The sequence below is a fragment of the Echinops telfairi genome, unplaced genomic scaffold (genome assembly GCF_000313985.2).
Source record: "Echinops telfairi isolate 266 unplaced genomic scaffold, ASM31398v2 ScPeMD7_2010;HRSCAF=2546, whole genome shotgun sequence".
NCBI classification, from domain to species: Eukaryota; Metazoa; Chordata; class Mammalia; order Afrosoricida; family Tenrecidae; genus Echinops; species Echinops telfairi.
In genome coordinates this window covers 9,348,061-9,369,634 of record NW_022105908.1, presented here as the reverse complement: position 1 = coordinate 9,369,634, position 21,574 = coordinate 9,348,061, and the positions used below count along the sequence as shown (strand labels likewise).

Below are 21,574 nucleotides of genomic sequence, written 5' to 3'. Positions count from 1 at the left end.
TGAGTTTTGTATTTAAATCCATCTGGAATACCGGTCTGTACTTTTCTCATTTTGTAATTCTTTTCAGCTTTTGATATCAGGTTAATGCTGGATTCATGACATAAGTTAAAAGATATTCTCTCTATTTTCTGAAAGAGTTTTAGATTAGTATTACTTCTTTGAATATTACGTGTAATTCAACAGTGAAGCCATCTGGGCCTGGAATTTTATTTGTCGTGAGATGCCTGGACCCAAATGATATTTCTATAAGAGATAAATGACTATTTGTAATTATTTTTGAAAAAAATGCATTTTGATAAGTGTGTTTTTAATAAATATACCTACTTCATCTAAATTGTTGAATCCATTACCACAAAAGCTACTCATTTTATTTTGTTTTTAGTCTTTTAACATCTAAAACATCTATGATGATACTCCCATGAAAAGTATTAAAGATCAAAGATGCTACTTTGAGGACTTAAGTGTGTCTGACCCAAGCCCTAGTACTTTCAACAGTGTTATACACTGGACAATGAAAGAAATGTCACAGTCAAGGAAAAGAAGGTAAATGGAAGAATTGATGCCTTTGATTTATGGTGTTGGAGAAGCATATTAAAGGTGCCACATACTTCTAGAGGAACAAACAGATTTGTCTTAGAAATACAGAGGGAATGAGTCTTAACAGAAAGGATGTAAGACTGTGGATCCATAGCTGGGCCTTGTGATGAGGAGGTCACTAGAGTAGGGCGTTAGGTAAAGGCTTTGAAAAGTGAAGAGCCAGCCACAAAGGAGAAAATCCTCAATGAAACAGATCGGCACGGAGACGGCAATGATGGCATCTAAAAGCAATAATTGTGAGGATGGCTTACGATCAGATCATTTTTCGGTTGTATATAAGATCTAATGGATCGCTGAATCTGAACAGACCTGATGATGCTAACCAGGACATACTTCATCTAAAATCCACTGATAGTAATGTACCCAATTAACAAACCAATGAATAAAAATCATATGCCTTATTAACTGGTGCTGCAAAGAGCAGTTGGTAGAATCCAACATGCATTCATAACGTATAATCTTAGCAAGTTAGCATTTGTATGTTTAATGCCATTAAAACTGCACTTGATACAATTTGAATAAAAGTGCCAGAAATGGGTTGTGGTATACATAGACAACTTCATTTAGAATTTAAATCGAAAAGCAGACACTATTAGCTATCATGAAGTCAAAGATCTAAGATAATCTTGAAAAGGAGATTAAAGTGAAATAAATTATTACACGTTACATTAAAATCAAAATCAGTTGCTTCTGACACCATAGAAACTTGTGGTGTGCCCATCTAGGTCAGAGGAGAATAGCACTCCACACCAATGGCTGTGACAATTTGGAAGTAGAGCACAAAACCTTCTGAAATACCTCTCGGTGAGTTCAATTGGCCAAATTGTTAGTTAGTAGCTGAGTGACCGATCCTTTGCACTACCCATGGACTCCTAGAAAACAATAGCAGTGAATTTGACTTTGACTCTTGGCGACTGTATCATCCCGGCGCACAGGTCGAGCTGCAGTAATTACAACTGCTATAAAGGCAACGGTATAGGTACCTAGGTCAGTATGACAGAATTGAGAACCCAGAGTGCCCAAAGGTGCAAAAAAGAATTCAATGGAGGGAGCATAGCCTTTTAAACAAAGGATGCTGGAGCAATTGGACTTGCATAGGTAAATATAAAATTAAAATGAACCTTGGTCTAACGGCTACTCTATATAAAAATGAACGCAGGTCATGGGCTTATATATATATAGGAGGGGGGTTCAAAATTTCTGTAGAACATTTCATTATCTTCTCATTCTGTTGGATCAAGAACTCTGAATCACCACCACCACCACCATGAAACTATGAAACTTTTAGTAAAGTTAATGCAAAAAAAAGAAAATCTCTAAGATACAGGGATAGTCAAAGGGTTTTTAGATTTGACACCAAAAGCAGAATTTAAAATTTTTGTCAATCAAATTGAACTTCCTCACATATTTGCCTTGAGAAAAACTCTGTGGAGAGGTCAAGAAAAGCTCCAAAGTGGAAGAAAATATACCCAAACCCTGTATCTGATCAAGAACAAGCATCTAGAAAATACAAACTCAGCAGTAATAACCAACAATCCCATCAGAAATTGGGCAAACACATGATCTGGCACTTCACCAATAGTTACATGCAAAAGGCAAACTAGGACATGAAAGAAAGTTCACTGTCACTTGCCATCATTAAAAGCAAATTCAAGCCACAATGACATATTGTTGCATGTCTATTAGAATGTTAACATTAAAAATAGTGATAACACCAAATGCTTGCAAGAATGCAATGGAATTAGATCATTCCAACATCAAATGGTCCAGCCATTCTAGAAAATGGTGAGATTCTCAGAAAGCTCAATGAGCCATCACTATAATGCTGAGAAATTGTACTCTTGGGCATCTGTCCCAGAGAAATGAAAACCTATGTTCACACAACTAGTCATACACATAAAAATTAAAATTTAAAAAATTAAAATAAAACAGTCATATACATGATTCATGGCAGCTTTATCCATAGTAGTTAGAATCTGAAAATAACTCAGATGCCCTTCAATGGATGAAGGATGAAACAGACCATGTTACCAGGAATTGATAATGAAAAAGAAGGGGGAAAAAAAAAGGAGAAAAGTTAGCGTGGAGGGAGGGGGCAGGGTGAGAGAGAGAAAGAAACTCAAAGTAAATGCAACAACTTGAATGAATGCCCAGGGATATGTTGAGTTCAAAAAGCAAATTATATAAGGTATAGTGTACAATCCCATTTTATGACATATTTGAAATGTCCACATTTTTAAAATGGAGAACATAATAGTAGTTTCTAGGAATTAAAAGTAGGGGGGAATAGAAATGGGAGAGAGGTAGAAATGGGTTTCTTACAGTGATGGAAATTTCTGTATCTTTATTTGGTGGACACACAAAACCAAGGCATGTATTAAAACTATAAACGATGACACACATAGACACACACACATACACAAACACAGCCACCTGCAAACAAATGAAGGAGACCTGTCAACACTATAAATGTCAATATTCTGGTAGTAACATAAAAATGCTACCATTGTTGGAAACCATATGAAAGGTAAAAGGGATCGATCGACCTGTATTATTTCTTAAATTGTATATAAATCTACAATTATCTCAAAATTTTCCGTTCAAAAACAAAACCAGAAACACTTAACAAAATCATTCTGAATCTTGCTTCCTGGCCAATGAGTTTGAACTCTCTTACATAGGCATTGAGAGTCATAGAAGTTGTTCGAGTCTGGATGAATTGCTAAGAGAATGGAACTTAAGGAGTCAGGATCATGGCACTGAGCGTGAGGGGTTAAAGACTGCACTGAAAGCAGAAACACAGGAAACCATGTACCAGGGCTCGAGGGAGAGGTCATTGTGAAGCCTCTCTGGTACTCAATGAAATGCAGTGTGGAAGAGATGCTTGCTGACCCAGACTAAAGCAAACCACAAGTCCCACACCGCTTTATCGAAGTGTGAAGCTGATCGTGAAACAAAGGCACTGTAAGAGTTACTTTAGATTCATTCGTTTATACTATACTTGTTAGATTTTGTAAAAATGTAAAAGGCTTCACTAATTACATTATTTTCTAAATATAATTGAAAAAATTTCTAAGCATTGTGATCATTGGAATGCTTTCTAAAGTAATTAAAGATATTTAAATTTTTGAAAGCTATATTAGACTTATGGATTCAATTAATTTTAAGTAAATGTTTAGCAAATTTTGATTAACTAAATTTGTAATTGCTGTTTAAGCATTGGAGGAAACGTAATCTGTTAATTTTTAATATTTTGATTTATAAGTTTCATTAATAGCATTGAATGTTCTGAGATGGTCGGTTAATGAATATACATATGTATTTAATTGTGCATGAAATGCAGTACAACAGGAGAGACACTCTTCGCTCTCCATGCACTGCGCCCTGTGCACGTCTCCATAGACTCTCTCATCATCCAAGAGCAGACCCAGGCTTGAAGTCGTGTCTCCCTCCAGGCTCTCTCCTGGACACCAGGCTGTCCCTGGAAGGCTCGTATTCTCCCTTTGTCCCCTGTTGACGTGAAATGACCCTATACTCAAAAGCAGGAATGGGATGGCCCTTACCTTATGGGATTGTCCATCCTGGACACTGTGAGGAAGGCGGCGAGATTGGCTGTGTAGGAGGAACAGACGATAAGGGTGAAGAGCCACCAGCTGCCCATCACAATCCGCATGGCCATTGAGTTCACGGACGACTCTCCACCTGTAGAGGGTAGGCAAAGGGTGGTTGACTTGCACGCTCGAGCTTTGGTGCTCACCCCACTGAGAAGTTCTTCCTTCCACGGAGGCTGGTGCCGTTGGCTAGGATGGAGGGCTCATGAGAAGGTGAACAGTGACCAGCTGGTGGGAGGACTATTACAATTCTGGGAAAGGATCTAAGGACCACCATCATTTTTTTGTTTTGTTTAAATTATTTTTTAATCATTTTACTAGGGGCTCATACAGCTCTCATCACAATCCACACACACATCAATTGTGTAAAGCACATTTGTACATTCATTGTCCTCATCATTCTCAAAACATTTGCTCTCCACCCAAGCCCCTCGCATCAGCTCCTCATTTTTCCCCTACCTCCCCGCTCTCCGGCCCCCTCATGAACCCTTGATAATTTACAAATTATTCTTTTGTCATATCTTGCACTGTCCAACATCTCCCCTCACCCACTTTTCTGCTGGCACCATCGATTTTATAAAGGATTCAAATATGGAAAAGTGAGGACTGTTCTCCACTATGACACGTGTCAAAACTCCAAGGATAAAGTTCTGAATACCAAAATCTTTCAGCTAGAAAATTCCAACACAAATTGATCAGAATTTATAGGGCTGCAACCTGATGTGAGATTCTTTTCTGATTTCAAATTCACATAGAGTAGTTTCCTGAATTATGCAAATACAGAATTACCCCCTATCTATAGGGCTCAGCAGCTCTTTTTTAAACTCAGAAATGAAATGCATCATCAATGTTTGTTAATATAACTCGCACGAGAGAACATTTTCCCCATCAGGATTTTTTTTTTTTCCTCCAGAAATCATTACGTGTGACTTTGAGTTAAAGGCTCCTTCTTTGAGGCCAATGATTTTTTTTTTCTTGGTCCCTTGGGTGGTAGCAGCAGAAAGCTTTCCACTGTTCGTCCTCCTTACATAACCGCACACAGCCATGACCATACTGAAAATGGAGCCAAGGCTCACATTAGGAACTTTGCAATTGTATACTCCAATAAAAACTGTACAGTCTTGTAACTTGCCAAGTGCTATCCAAACCTCTCAGAGACCTGAGCACTTGCTTCTCAAGAATGGCTAGGAGGCTGCTTAGATGATTGCAACACAACTGTGATTTTTTTTCCCATTAAGACTTCCAATTTCATCAAGACTTCAGGTTTCATTTGACAACCTCATGTGCATAAGAAGCAGTGTGATGTGGACGGGGGGCAGGGAGGAAGTACAGAACTGAACTCCAAAGTTAATTTTAATCGAGCGTGGAGAGTCCGGATTTAAAGTGGCGATCTCTGTTGTCATGTCATTTAATTTCCTCAGAGAAATCAGGTGCAGCACAATATGAGTACTGTCCAAGAGATTAAATAAAAGTTCCTTGTAAAAGAATTCTGAAAAATGTCTCTAAAAGCTTTGCTAATGGATAAGCTTTTCAAGGACCCTCTTATTGTTGTTCTGACCTAGGTTGAGTTGCCCTCTGACTCACAGAAGCCTCATGAACAACAGAATGAACAGTTGTCTGGTCATATGCCAACCCTATGATCAATTGTAGATCAAATGGTGGTGATTTGCATGGGTGGTCACTAGCTAGTTGTCAGGAGCACATTACCAACCCTTATTTCCTAGACCCTCTCATTCTGGAAGTGCCACTTAAAACCTGTCCATCATCACAGCAAAATGCGACCCTCAGCTGGCAGATGGGCAGGGCATGATGTCCACTGGGTAGGAAATTGAACCTGGATCTCACACATGGAAGACAAGAATTCTACCACTAGCCCATCAATGGCTCCCACTTTCGGACCTAGAGTTACTCAAATACCAGAAAGCAAAGGAAGTACCTTGCTGCACAAAGGTGCCGTAGACAATCCAGATAGCACTGTGTAGGGTGGCAGCAGTAGAGGGTCTGGGCTGACCTGTCGTCTGAGCCCTCACGGCCTGAATTCTATTCAACACAAATATCAACACCCCAACCACAGGGATGGCCGCTGCGATACAGGCCCACACGGCAAAATCAAATGGAGCGAAGAGTGAGAAGATGCTGATTCTCTCCTCGGGCTTCTTGATGAGCATTCCCACGGAGTAGTCCATGTACCGCTTGCTGAAGTCCACAACGCTCTCCCTCTCTGGGGTGATGGTGATAGCTGAGATCGCCAAATCTGCTCTCTGAAAGGCAAAATGATCTCATCAGGATCAGTCCTCAGTTCTAGTGAGAGGGTGGGTTCTGCCCTAGGGACAGGATTTGAGAGTTGACAAATATGGCCATGAATCATGTAAGAAAAAGAGCTGATACGAAATTCTTCATAATCTCTGCTTCGCCTTACAAATTTCTATCCCAAAACCTGGACACCTCTTCTGAAGAAAAGATTAAAACATATCTTGATTTCCGTGTGCATCATGTTGTTTAAATATTGTTTCTATTTGTATTGTTGTTGATTTGTTTAACTTAGCAAATCTTACGTTTGCCCATGTTTCACTCACCCCACCCCCACCAGAAGAAGCTCCTTCTAACTTCTATGAGATTCATCGGCATCCTCACTTTCCTTGAACAGATACACCAGTGCCCAGCAAGCCTCGGTAACACCTATCAGCCCACACTAATTTCCCTCCTTTCTCAAATGCACTGGGATGGAGCAGATGAGTTACACAACTACCGTGCATCCCTTTATACAATGCCCAGTAAAGAGCAACACCTGTTGATGGTAACTCTGCCAGAGTGCTCGTGTGCTATGGTAACTGTGGCCTGTTTAGCTGGTTCCAGGGTTCTGGGGCCAAGTTCACCTAACAACACAATGATAGACTACGGCTCTTCCTATCCCTGTGGGTCCGCTTTGAGAACCTACCTTGCTGATGAGCTCTCCAATCATCCCATTCCAGGAGGTGTTGTGCAGCTGGTGACCATACCTGCCGTCGGGGGCTTGGTAAACATCATATTTGAAGCCCAAAGCCTTAGCGAGTGCATCCAAGACATCCATGGAGAACCCTTTGTAGCGTTTGGGCTGCCCAAGTATGTTCTCGGCCACCATCACGAAAGGCTCTTCCTGAGGACAACAGAATGAACAGGTAAGGCAACACGGAGACTTCCGTTTTTGAGTTCTTCCATTACATAGCAGGTTCATGAATGCATGTACCCAGCATATTGTTGGAGGGCCCTACCTGATCGATTGTAATCTAGAGGGTTTGGGGACATTTTATCGTATTTGCCCTATTGAGGGCTGGGCCCTGAATTTTTCTGCTCTTCCTAAAAGCAGTTTATGTGCATTCAGGATATAATGCAAAGGAAGATGACCCCAAGTAGTGTATCAATGTGGAGCAATGGGCATCTACTTGTCATGCTTTATGTCATTCCAGGTTCTCTGCAAAATCTTGGTTCTCAGAATAATATGGCTTCTTGGTAAAATCTGTGCCAAACCAGGACTCTGTCTTTAGAAAATGCCACCATATGACTACTTTTCAGGTAGTATCATAAATGGCAATGGCGCTCTATGACATCAAGCGGAGAGAAGACACTGCCCTATCTCGTGAGTTGTACTAGAAACTAGATGTTGATTAGTTGGCCAGGTCATGTTCTTAGTCAACGAATAGGAGAATAATTAAACCCACATTTCCTTATGTAAAGCCACCCACGTTCCCCTTCCCACACTCAATGCTGTGGCATCATGACTTCCCGAGGAGCATGCGGCCACCTGGAAAAGATCTCAACCTCGTCCCCGACGTTCATTCTTCTGGGAGTGAAACAAGTAAGGAAGCAGAAAAGGGGCCCTTTGGGAAACCACCCAAAGAATATATTTCACTAATTTAATTTTGTTGGGGATATAGGGTATGTGATGTGTTATTTGGGAAACTCAGAAAAACTACTCTCACTGACTCTAGAGTTAAGGAGACACCCGTGCATCTTCAGGGTGGAAGTACATATTAGCATCATGTCTGATACAGTTAATAAGAGGTACATGGAATATTTTCTCCCATAATCCTTCTGAAAATGTAGAGAAGGAACCTGAAAAGAACAACAATGCCTCTGTGGTCTTTTCCAGATGTTCAGTCTATCACTTCCAAGTCTACCATGCAGAAAAATTCAAATAACAGAATATCTCCATTATGAATTTTATCTCCTTTGGGATGATAAGAGATGCTTTGGTCTGGAAGAATGTCCTTCTGCCAGCATCCCTCTGAGATATCCTAGCTAGCCATACAATTTTCCTAAGTTCCATCTACTGATCTAGGTCCAGCTGACATCCAAGGACAAGTGGAATAGCTGACCCCCCTCTATAGGTCCATGGTCAAGTTTTGTTAAGGACACATTTCTAGGGCAGTGCAGCGACCTTGGGGGTAAGACCTTGGAGATACTGGGTAAAATTCCCAACATTATTCTCCTCATTTCTATACACATGATTACTTAAATGAAAAAGCTCAATTAAGATCCCAAATTCAATATTCTCTTCTCTCCCAAACAAGCACTAAAGTACAGAGAAGCCCCTGCCGCAAGGTTTGAAAAGTGAAGTTCCCGAGAATCCCCATGATCCTACCAAGACAGTCACCACTTTGAGGGTCAGTCCTTGCAGGCGGCTGCCCATTGGCCTTTCTTGCAAGCTGCCATTCAGACCCTTCTCCGAATCCCATGTGGCCAGCTGTGAAATAAACATAAATGGAGTGTAAAAGGCAGAGAAGACACCCATGATCGCTATATGACCTTGTCTCAGAGTTGGGATTCTGGGTCATCCAAGTAGGTAAACAGCAACCTTCTGAGTTTTACCAGAGATCTAAAGCTTGATCAAGAATGAGGTATGATCGAGTGTTTCACTTCCTGTATCAATGCATCGGTGTCTCCAGGACAGGGCAGACCCCCCAAATAAAACCATTTTTAACAACTTTTCTCTAGAACAGATGTTTATGTCCTACTTCATTCTATCCATACCCCACAGGCAAATGACTGTGTCTCCCATGAAGCATGCTTTTCTTTCATTCCTCCTTTAACTTTATCCAGCCAGGAAGTCCTTGGATTCAACCAGGCCCTCCACCAAGGGCAGACATATACCTACCATTGAGGAAAGTAATAAAACCCAGGTGCACAACTTGCCCAGCATCCTGGTTCCCACTGAAGGCAGGCTGGAGAGCTCTCTGCTTATCCTCACTGGAGTGCAAAGCCATTGGATACAGATGGAAGTCAAAGGCAGAATAAATGTGTGGTTCTTTCTTTAGCTTACAGGACCTCTTTGAGCTTCATGGAGAGCCAAATGCTTCTCTGATATGCACCGTGTAGTATTTGAAGAGATCCTCTTCTGGCTCAACAATAGTAGAAAAAAGCCATTGTTCTTGGAATGCTCCCCTCTCTGTGACCCGTAAGTATGGGGCAAAAGTGATAAATGCTTCCTCCGGCCAATTAGTCCAAACATTAAATGAGGGCATTTTGTTGAATTCATATATTTGATCTCATTTTATACCGATTTAATTATATTCGCTGGAGAAAAGGTATCTAGTATTCCAGCCTCTTCAGTCTTTACCTGGGTCTCCATGAGAGCTACGAGATCACAGTTCAAAACTTTGCGAGACCATGCCACCTGGAAAATACCATCGTTCTGATCCTAAATCAAGAACCTCAGAATGAAATATGCAGTTCTACAGCCCATTTAAATGAAACCTGGAACATCTTACGGGGGCTCAAAGCCATAATACCACTTGTTGTGCATATGCTAAAGCTGTGATTTTGAATATAGCACAAAACAATAACCACTCCAAGTTAGGGTACCTGGCCGGGGTAAATCATATATACATCAGCATATACTCCAAAGAGCTCCCAAACCACTCTTGATGTTGAAGGGCGCTGTGGGAAAGTACATCACCATCAAATGAAAAGCCCTTCTTGAGGACAATTAAGATCTCACTCTCTGGGAACAGGCGCTCCGGAGCCTGAGAAGGAAGCATTGCATTGATTTCTCTCCTGGGTCTCAGATTCAAAAATTCTTGCAGCTGGATTAAAATGTACTCAAACATGAGAGAACAAACTCAGACACAAAGAATCAAGGTGTGGGATTACTGGATCCTCCAGACCAGGGACTGGATCCTCTGAATTCATGGGACAGCGTATGTATATATGTGGGAGCCCTGGTGCGATAGTTATTACATGTTGGGCTGCAATCTACCTGGTCAGCTGTTCAAAACCACCAACGGCTCAACAGGTGAAAGACTAGACTTTCTACTCCCGTACACAGTTGCAGTTTCAAGAACCTATAGGGCGTCACTGTGAGTCAACATTGGCAGATGTATAATCTGAGATGCCGCGATCTGTACCTCCAGGACTGTTTAACCTTGGTACTGGGCCTGGTATTTACCCTGGATGTGGGTGGAGTTACTACAGTACCCTTGACCATTTGGATGACTCAGAGTGAGGATAATCTTACGTCCATGATTTGTTATGGTCTTGAAGTGCCACTGAAACTTGTCCACCATGGGTAAGCTCGATGAATTATGAAATATGTGTGACCTCTGACCTTTGAAATACGTAGTTACCAACACATACTATCACAGCAATATTTGAGCTACCACAGGACAACCTGACAGATGGCTGGTGGGAGAAGATGCATTAGGATGGCATATTTAAAACTAATGAGCCAGTGATTATTGACTAAATTCTACACTTTATTCATATTTCTTTAGTTTTTCCCTCGTGCTCCTTTTTTTTCATTCAAGATCCTCGTGTTACTTTTAGTCATTTGGCATTTTCTAAACCCTCTGACTACACAGCTACTTCAGATCTGGTTAGCTGCTGGCTTGCTTAGCACCCAAAAAGCCATGGGAGAACAGGACAGAACATTTGGAGGAACAGCTACATATATATATATATACCACGTTGTCTACAAGTTCTTGTTTCCAATAGTTCTCGCATTCATTACACCTTGCTCCCAAATGAAGGGTCCATGTCATATGAGGATTCTATAGCTCCCAGGTATCAGAGATGAGGTTGGCAATCAAATAGGGACCTACTGGATGCTTCTTGAATCCAAAGATGTTGCCAGAGACAAACCGGCCTTGTTGAAAGACCAGAGGCGGAGGAGAGCCACTACAGAATGCCTATCATTGCTGAAGAATGTCCTGAAAGTGCAGAATGAGAAAGCAGGCATAATATGAGAGAAGAAGAGATCAAAGAAGGAAAGACAAAGCTAAGAACGTGGCCAGGTGGCCAAAGACTTCGCTTTTTCTGATGTGGGCAAAGCTGAAATAGAAATTATCTCAGGATCTTTCATTCTGGCCTGAAATTCCCATTCCACTGTGGCCTGAGATCCCCATCTTGCTTTCAAATACTATCCAGAACACCAGGTTCTTCGACTAGGCTTGAACTTCCCTTGACTTATGTATTTCCATGAAGGGTTCCCAACTATACCTTGAATACCAATATGACTTATCAGATACCAGGATAGATTTTGGCAGGGGTAGGGAAAGGGACTTTAGGATTCAGAGAACCTATTCCTTGCTATGTTTCCATTACTTACCTCAGTGCCTTCGGACAAGCCATTCAGAGCACATTGCTTACATGTCACATCAGGCTGCAACTGAGCACCACTACTTTAGCACTGCTCGCATTCCATTTCCCTATGTCCCTTGTTCAGCAAGTTAAGGGGCCATTTAAATGAGATACTACATACGAAATTATTGTAACACAACAGTAATAAAAAAGTAAAGATGGCGTTACTTTGACACTAAAGTTAATAAGCTTTTGGTACCTAACTAAAAACAGCCATAGATGATTAAATCCAATCCTAGCATATGCAGCCAGAGGGCTAAGAATGGAACCGGCACCAAACAATAGAATAGAAATTCTCTATGGCGAGGCCAGCTTGAGAATCCGAATTTTGAACGTTAGTCCTTTGGCTCTAAGGAAGCTGGTCTCAGGGGCCATTTAATCTTCAGGAGAATCAGGACCCAGGAGTTGTGGCCAGGAGGTGCCACATCTCCTAGAAAAGCCATATTCCTTACACATCCAACAAGGTGTCTCACAGTCTAAGACCCCTTTCAGTCGGTGCAGGGTCTATCAGCCTGTTCTCTGGGATGGAGGAGTGGCTGATGCCCAGCTCCCGGAGGACAATCTTTCTCCATTAAGGAAGAGAGACGATACCAAATCATCCTAGTTAATATCCAGATATCTGAATGTAAGACCGAGCCTTGATGTCACAGTGGGTTTGGGCTACTAACTGCAAAGCCAGCAGTTTGAATCCACCAGTTGCTACTTGGGGAAAAGATGAGTTTGTCTACTCCTGTAAAAAGTCCCAGTCTCAGAAGCCCAAAGAGACGATTTCACTCTGCCCTCTAGTGTCGCAGAGAGTCAGACTCAATTGGATGGCAGTGCGTTGTGGTTGAGAATGCGAGAAGGCTATTTAAATCAGCTGAACTTTAAGTGAAGGGAGGGGGGTAAGTTTAAGGACTTTTAGCATCCTTTTCTTTTGGACAGACGTGCTTATGACTTGAATGTTGGTTTGTTCATTTTAAAACATATAGACAGCTCAGCTCCTTCTCTGGTCTCTGGGTATTCCACACCTTGAACAAGAATGGAAAAAGTCCTTCACACCAAAACCAAAAGTTCTGCCTTTCAAACACATCAAAGTGTGGCAACGTGTCCTCAACTTTTTACACTGGGTTTGGTACATTAGGCTGGAGATGAGAGCTCTAGTCTGAGTGGATTCCTACCCTGCTTCCACAAAGCTATATGCTCTGCCCCAGCTCTGAATACCAGGTGGTGAGCCTTAATAATTTCTGGGAAAGGACATCATTTTAAACTTCTGGATATTTACAACCACGTGGGAGAATGCAACAGTTCATGTAGAAAAATGGTCAATATAAAAAAATTATAAAAGGAATACCTTTAAATGATTTTCAGATTTAGAGTTGACCAGGATTCGAACAGGCTAAGTCACCTTCCTCAGGAGAATGTGCTATGGTCCCATTCAAAATGCTGACGTGAAAGTTGCAGTCAATAATGTTTGGATGAGGTTGACAGGCCTGATACATGGGAATCTAGGAAAACTTTTTACCCAGAATCCTGACAGTCATACAACCCCAGATCATATCTCCTGTACATTAAGTGTATCTACTCTGACTTCCCCTCATATTTTGCATGCACAGTTTTATGTATGGGATCAATGAATTTGTGGCCACAAAGACCCATTTTTTGACAGCTGGCCGGTCACGATCACTGCCTGAAAAACTAATTTCCAGCACTGTTAAACAAAACGAGTCCTGCCACTATTTGATAAGACAGTCGTGATTTTCATTCATTGCTAGAATCTGCTCTACTCAGACCAGAGAAGTGGATGGAGCCAAAGGTTACTGCACTTGAAAGGAGATCTGTGGTCTCCAAATCTGATTATGACAAACAACTGTTCGCAGGATCAGCCAATTGGAGAATGAATCTCATGAACCACTGGTCTCAGGAAAATATATTTCCTGAGTCAATAAGAGGTGTTCTTCATGTTCACACTTCTGAATTGTGAGAGGTGGGGAGTGGGGGCCTTGTGGTCTTATACATAATAATTGCAGACTATTAGCCCTAACTGAGGCAGGTCTTCTCTGGAAGACTGGCCTTTGTGATCTATTATAGTTGTCTCTTAAAGGCCACCTGGCTCTAAATTGGGGAAAGGCATTCTGATGGCTTGACACCACTGTCAAACCTAGAAGCTTGAGAATCCTGGAATGGGAAGGAAGGAACAAGGAACAACAAAGGAAAAGAAGCTGATTTAACCCTAAATGTCATGCTTAACAATGTCCAATAAGACCATAGTTCAATAACATGGTCATACTTTTGCATCTGATGGGAGATCCTACAAGAGTACTAGAGACAAACACTGGAGACGTTTCTGTACCAGGTGGCTGTTACCTTCATCCATCAGCGATTGCTCCTTGCTAAATGAAGATATGGGATCTGTATAGGCTTGTCCATAGAAGCTCTATTATAAGGCAAATAATACAAATACTGCAAATGCCTATCAAGAGGGCTAGTGGGTAAACCAATTATGGTATATTTTACAATGGAATCAGGGGGGAGAGCCTACTGACACATGCATAACATGAATAAAGAGCAAAATCAGTATACTATATGTGTAAAATCCAACGCAAAATACTGTCTACTTTATGACTGGTCTTAAAAAGGCATTATTCTGAAAACAGTTCTGTATATAAAATACTGAAAGTAGATCAGCAGTTGCCAAGGGCTGGAACTGGGAGGACAGTATCAAATTTAGAAGAAAAGTAGATTTTGAAGAAATAGAAGTGTTTTATGCTTGGAATGTTCTGCTGACTTCACTGCTGTATACATTTGTTGAAACTGGACATATTGTGCTCTTAGAAAGATGCTATCTTGCTGCTAGGCATCCTCCAGTCAGTCCCTGGCTCTTGGCAGTCTCATGCAGGATGGAACACAAGACTGCACTATCCCCATGGTCGATTGCAGGTTGGACTATTGTCCAACAGAGGGTTTTCCTTGGCCGCATTTTGGAAGTACATCGCCAGACCTTTCTTACTAGCACCTCTTAATAAATCTGACTTGTCACATGCATTGATGGTAATTTGGGAAAGGATGGATCCACGTGGGGGCAGCAAGAGTAACCTTTCACGTGACCCTCGACCTGGGATTATGAAGGGAGAAATTTCCCAGAATAACAATATGGGAATGCAAATAACAATACAAAATGCACTCAGGTAATTTTGCTTGAATTATCTAGAGTCATATGAGTATCAAGGTGTGAACAAAGTATCTAATAATCTACAAGAATTGAAACCATCTTTATGAAGGCTTACGAAAAACATACTGCATATTTACCTTCAACTATTTCTATGATGTGTGTAGAAAACGAAATGGATTACGGAATAGTATATAGAAAATGATCTACTTTTTAAATACTTATTTTTGTGTGCGAGATAGTAAATATGCATCCTTAAAATCATAGGTGATTGTACAACATTGGGAAAAGTCATTGAATTACAAAAAATGATCATCTTTGGTATTGCATAATCTTGTAATGTTTAAATTGTGTTATAAAGAGGAAGTTTTGCTTTTATAATCAGAACAAACAATAAAGCTATTCTCATTTTGAAATTGCATTGCAATCTAGCTTATTACCGCAATGTTGATTTTGCATTTTCCTCTAATTGTTTTAGGTGTATTGATTTTTGTCTCTAAGTAAACTTCAAATATCAAGGACAGACTCTGGAATGAGACAGAACTATTAGAAATGAACATCATGAGTTCAGGGATTTCTGGTGAGTTATTTAAACTGGTCATATTCTTTTTCTAGACCGAAGAGTACTTGTTGGAAGGTGGCCAGCAGATACCAGCCATTGTCTTTGCAATACTGTATCTTTCTCTATGGTCTAGAGTAGAGTTGGGTCCATAGTAGACCAGAAGTTAAAATATATTGCTAATTTGAATTGACTAGAATTAATTGGATTACATATCATCATCATCATCATCATCAACATCATTTGCAGGGTGATACATGAATACACTACACTGCAATAAATCAGCAGTATGTGAACAAGTTTCACACACACTGTGTACTTTAGTGATTCCTGGAACCATTGGTTTTTTGGCTTTTTAAATTTTTTAATAATTTTATTGGGGGCTCATACAATTCTTATCACAATCCATACATCCATCCATTGTGTCAAGCACATATGTACATTTGTTGCCCTCATCATTCTCAAAACATTTGCCTTCTACTTGAGCCCTTCATATAGGCTCATTTTTCTTCCTCCCTCCCCACTCCCCTTCCCTCATGAACCCTTCATAATTCATAAATTATTATTATTTTGTCATATGTTACACTGTCCAATGTCTCCCCTCACCCTCTTCTCTGCTGTTCATCTCCCAGGGAGGAGGCTATACGTAGATTCTTGTAATTGGTTTCCCCTTTCCACCCCACATTCTCTCCATTCTCACCACTGGACCTGGAGCGGTCATCTGTCCTGGATTACCTGTGTTTCCAGTTCCTATCTGTACCAATGTACATCCTCTGGTCTAGCCAGATTTGTAAGGTAGAATTGGGATCATGATAGTGGGGGGGAGAAAGCATTTAAGAACTAGAGGAACATTATATGTTTCACCGTTGCTACCCTGCACCCTGACTGGCTCATCTCCTCCCCACAAACCTTCAGTAAGGGGGTGTCCAGTTGCCTACCGATGGGCTTTGAGTCTCCACTCTGCACTCACCCTCATTTACAATGATGTGATCTTTTTTGTTCTTCGATGCTTGATACCTGATCCCTTCAAAAGCTCGTGGTCACACAGGCTGGTGTGCTTCTTCCATGTGGGCTTTATTGCTTCTGAGTTAGATGGCCACTTGTTTATCTTCAAGCCTTTAAGACCCCAGATGCTATATCTTTTGATAACCGGGCACCATTAGCTTTCTTCACTACATTTGCTTATGCACACATTTGTCTTTAGTGATTATATCGGTTAGGTGGGCACCCACTGATATGATTTTTTGTTCTTTGATGTCTGATAACTGGTCCCTTCTACACCTTGTGGTCAGACAGGCTGGTGTGTTTCTTATTCAGGAGATGGGAAAACTGTGCTCCAAGCCTAGGCTTAAACTTAATGATCCTTAGAAGAGAGGATGCCAGGGATTTGTCTCATGAACTTTGGACATGTTATTAGGAAATACTCTTCTTGTTGTTGTTAAGGTTAGGTGCCATCAAGTTGACTGAATATCAGCAATGCTATGCACAATCGAATGAAACATTGCCTGGTCCTACGCCATCCTCACAGTTGTTCCCATGCTTGAGCCCATTGTTGTCCCCACTGTATAAATCCACTATGTTGAGGGCTTTCATCCTTTTTACTTCCCCTCTTCTTTACCAAGCATGATGTCCTTCTCCAGGGTCTGGTATCTCTTGACAATGTGGCCAAAGGGTGTTAAGACTACATCTCACCATCCTTGCCTCTGAGAAGTACTCTGACCATAGACTGCTTCGAAGACAGATTTGATTGTCCTTTAGACAATTCATGATATTTCTAATAATCTTCACCAGTAGCACAATTCAAATTCATCTAGTCTTCTTTGGTCTTCCTTTTTCAGTGTTCGACTTTCACATCCATAAGAGCCAATCAAAAACACTCTGGCTTGAGTCAGGCCCACCTTAGTCCTCAAAGTAATCCCTTGTTTCCAGTACTCTACAGAAGGCTGGTGCGGCAGATTTGCCCCAAGTGATGCACGGTTTGATCTCTTGGCAGCTGCTTCCATGACCGTGGATTGTGGACTTAGACATGATGAAATCCTTGGCAACTTCAACCCTTTCTCCGTTGATCATGATGTTACCTCTGGGTCCAGTTGTGAGGAGTGTGGTTTTCTTCACATTGAGTTGTAATCCATAGTGAAGGCGGCACTTCTTAATCTTCATCAGCAAGTGCTTCAAGTCTTCCTCACTTTCAGGAAGCAAGGTTGTTAATAAGCCTTGCTTTAATACTGATGCCACATTTTTCTTCAAATAATCCTACTTCTCGGATTATTTGCTCAGCATAGAGTTTGAGTGGTGAATGGACACAACCCGGACACACACCTTTCTTTATTTTAAACCATGCATATTCCTTTGTTTTGTTCTCACAACTGCCTCTTGATCCATACACAAGTTCTAGATGATCACTATGAATTATTCGGGGATTCCAATTCTTCTCAAAGATGCTCATAGCTTGTCACGATCCACATACTCGAATGTCTCGGCATAGTCAATAAAACACAAGTAAACATCTTTGTGGTATTCTCTGCTTTCAGCTAAGATCTATCTGATATCAACAATGATATCCCTTGTTCCCTGTCCTCTTCTGAATCCAGCATAAATCCTGGCAGCCCACTGTCAATGTACAGGGTGATCTTCAGCAGTATTTTATTTGTATGTGATGTCAATGATATTGTTCTGTAATTTGAGCATTCTGTTGAGACACCTCTTTTTTTTTGAATGGGTACAAATATGGATTTCTCCCAGTCAGTTGCCCAAGTAGCTGTCTTCCAAATTTCCTGGCAGTGTTTCATTAGCACCCATGGAAGCAGAGGTCAAGAATCGAACTGCATATTGCATTGGGTGAATCAGCTGCTAAAGACCTCTTTAAAGTGTGAGAAAGCAAAGCTATCTCTTTGAAACCTAACGTGCAGCTGATCCAACGCATGGAATTTTCAACCACTTCATATACATAGGGAAATAAAGATAACTAAATAAATGAGAATGAAAGATTTAGGATCAAATCTAACTAGAGAAACAAAGAACTTACACAAAGAAAACCACAAAATACTCCTTTAAGATACCAAAAGGAACTTTAAAAAATGGAAAGAGTTACCATATTCCTGGATAGGAAGATTAAATATTGTGATAATGTCAATGTTACCACAATTACTTTACAAAATCAATGCAATTCTGGTCAAAACCCCATTACATTTTTTCAAAGAAATGGGAAAAATAAGAAAAGCAAAAACATCTAGGATAAATAAAGTACTTTTAAAAATTCAAAGCAAAGTGGAAGGCTTTTTACTTCTAGACCTTAAAAAATACTACAGAGCCATGGTAATCAAACCTGTTACACTGAGAGATATGAAAACCAATAGCTTAGAATTGAAAACTCAGGTATACAACCAAGTACCTATAGGGCCCCAGACACCCCAGGCATCTAATTTTTGATAAAAAACTAAAACACTTTAAATGGGCAAAAGGCAGCCTTTCAACAAATAGTGTTGGGAAAAAACAGATCTTCACCTGCAAAAGAATGAAACAAAACCCATATTTCACAACATGCACAAAAACAAACTCACAATTGTTCAAAAACCTAAATATAAATTACACAATTATTAAGACCATTAATGAAAAATACAAATAATCCCATTAAAAATGGGCACAAGATATGAATAGACAATTTATCAAAGACGACTTACAGGTAGCTCACAACCATATGAAGAAATGTTCACAACCATTAGCAATAAAATTAAAACAACAATGAGTTATCACCTCACACGGACACTTTTGGCAAAATTTAGTAAAACAGAAATTAACAAATGGTGGAAAGGACAGAGAGAGATAAGAACGCTTTTACATTGCTGGTGGGACTGTAGAATTGTACAACTGCTATGGAAATCAGTATGGCACTTTTTAAACAAGTGCAAATCTAAATACCTCATGATCTAGCAATCCCTCTACTGGGTATATACCCAAAAGAAATTAGGAATATAACACGAACAGACACATACACGTTTGTTTATTGCAGCAATTTCCACAACAGCAAAACATGGAAACACCCAAACGCCTGGACTCAACACATAGGAATGAGTAACGAGCTCTGATATATTTCTGTTATGGAATTTTACGCATCAGTAACAAAACAATGATAACTCTTTCAACCACTGCAAGACATGGACAAAACTAGAGAACATTATGCTTAGCAAATTCAGTCAACCTTACAAAGATAAATATTTAATATCACCACTGTCATAAGAAAAACCAAAGAACAAATTTGTTTTATACGCCAACAGACAAGAATCTGATGCCCACGAGGAGGCCAGGGAGAGGGGGGAGAGCAGGGAAAGGGAAGGGGTGGGGAGAACAACAACAACAAGAAAATGGAAGGTTCAATATGAAAACATAATTTTAAAATGACGCCATTAAATAAAAAGCCTCCAGATTCCTTACCTTTCAAATCTAAATATTGGTCTGAGTGGCTGAAAAAGGAGGAAAAGTAAAACTCCAGTGGACTTGGGGTCTTTAGTGACATTTAAGTTCATTAAAAATAGATATATATTTTTAAAAAGAACATGGCAGACTGAAGAGGCCTTGATAACACTGAATTTTGATATTGGTGAAGAAGATTGAGTATACCAAGACTTCTGGCAGAAGGAACGGATTTGTCTTAAAGAAGTACAGCCAGGTATCCCTTAGAAGGGAGGGTAGTACAACGTTAGCTCACGTATTTTGGACATGCTATCAAGAGGGACTGGTCCCTGGAGAAGGATATAATTCTTGCTGAAGTGGAGAGTCAGCAAAAGGAAAACCCCTCAATGAGATGGACTACCGCAGCTCTCACCATGGGCTCAAACGCAGCCACAATGGAGACGGAGGGTCTGCGTGTGGAAGCGGGCTGCTCTTTTGGACTTAGGGTGAGCTGTGCCTTGGGACCAAGCCCATGGCACCCAACACCATCAACGATCTCGGAGTGACATGGCTGCGTCTCATGATAATTCTGAAGGCACCCTGGAGACAGTGGCTTAAACTCTGTAGTAGAAAGGTTGGCATTTGAAACCACCAGCCAATCTCAAGGGAGAAATCTGAGTCTGCCTCCATAGAAATTACAGTCTTGGAAACCCTATGTTTCAGTTCTACTTTGATCTGTTGCGTTAATAGGAATAGGAACTCATGTCACTGGTAGGTATCTTTTTGGTTTATGGTCAGTGTATGTTTAACAGTTTTAGGAACCGACAAACTGCTTTTCACAGCAGTTCTACTACATTACAATTGCCCCAGCTTTGTCTGGCAATTCTCATCTCTTCCTCTCATATTTCATGGATGACTCTCATCTCTATATCTAACCTGATGAGTCATATCCTCTTAGTAAAACCTTCCTACATACTCATGTTAAGTATTCTTAACTTTGATATTTTTCACAGTTCTCATGCAATTAATTATCTCCATTATAGAGGTTATGTCTATTTACCATATAGATGAAAAAAATAATGTACCAGAAAAATGAAAAAACCATTGGCAAGTAAATTCCAACTAATTACCCCAGTCAGAGGAGAAGAGTACCATAGGGCTTCCAACTGTAACCATTACGGAAGCAGTCAGCCACATCTTACTTACTGACCTTTTAGTTTAACGACTGAACCATCAGGATTCCTTTCCTGTCATATAGTATGCATTTTACAAACATTTACTTAATAAACATACAAATCAATTGCTCCCAGGCAACACATCTTTTTTTTCTTAATCATTTTATTGGGGGCTCGTACAACTCTTATCACAATCCATACATACATCCACTGTGTCAAGCACATTTGTACATTTGTTGCCCTCACCAGTCTCAAAACATTTGCTTTCTACTTAAGCCCTTGGTATCAGCTCCTCATTTCCCCCCTCCCTCACTGGCCCCTCCCTCATGAATCCTTCATAATTTATAAATTATTATTATTTTGTCATGTCTGACACTGTCTGACACCTCCTTTAACCCACTTTTCTGTTGTCTGTCCCCCAGGGAGGGCATTATATGTAGATCCTTATAATGAGTTCCCCCTTTCTACCCCACCTTCCCTC

At 40.5% G+C, this 21,574-nt stretch overlaps 1 protein-coding gene across 1 annotated transcript in view; it reads right to left on the bottom strand.

Moving 5' to 3' along the window:
• Window positions 1-21,574, bottom strand: part of GRID1 (glutamate ionotropic receptor delta type subunit 1) — a 902,002-nt gene that overhangs the window by 135,381 nt on the left and 745,047 nt on the right. Inside the window, exons 9-12 of the mRNA XM_013006314.2 lie at window positions 8,830-8,931; window positions 7,147-7,344; window positions 6,145-6,469; window positions 4,161-4,299 (exon numbers count right to left, since the gene is read on the bottom strand). Coding sequence (XP_012861768.1) covers window positions 4,161-4,299; window positions 6,145-6,469; window positions 7,147-7,344; window positions 8,830-8,931 — 764 coding nt within the window. The remainder of the gene's footprint in view (window positions 1-4,160; window positions 4,300-6,144; window positions 6,470-7,146; window positions 7,345-8,829; window positions 8,932-21,574) is intronic.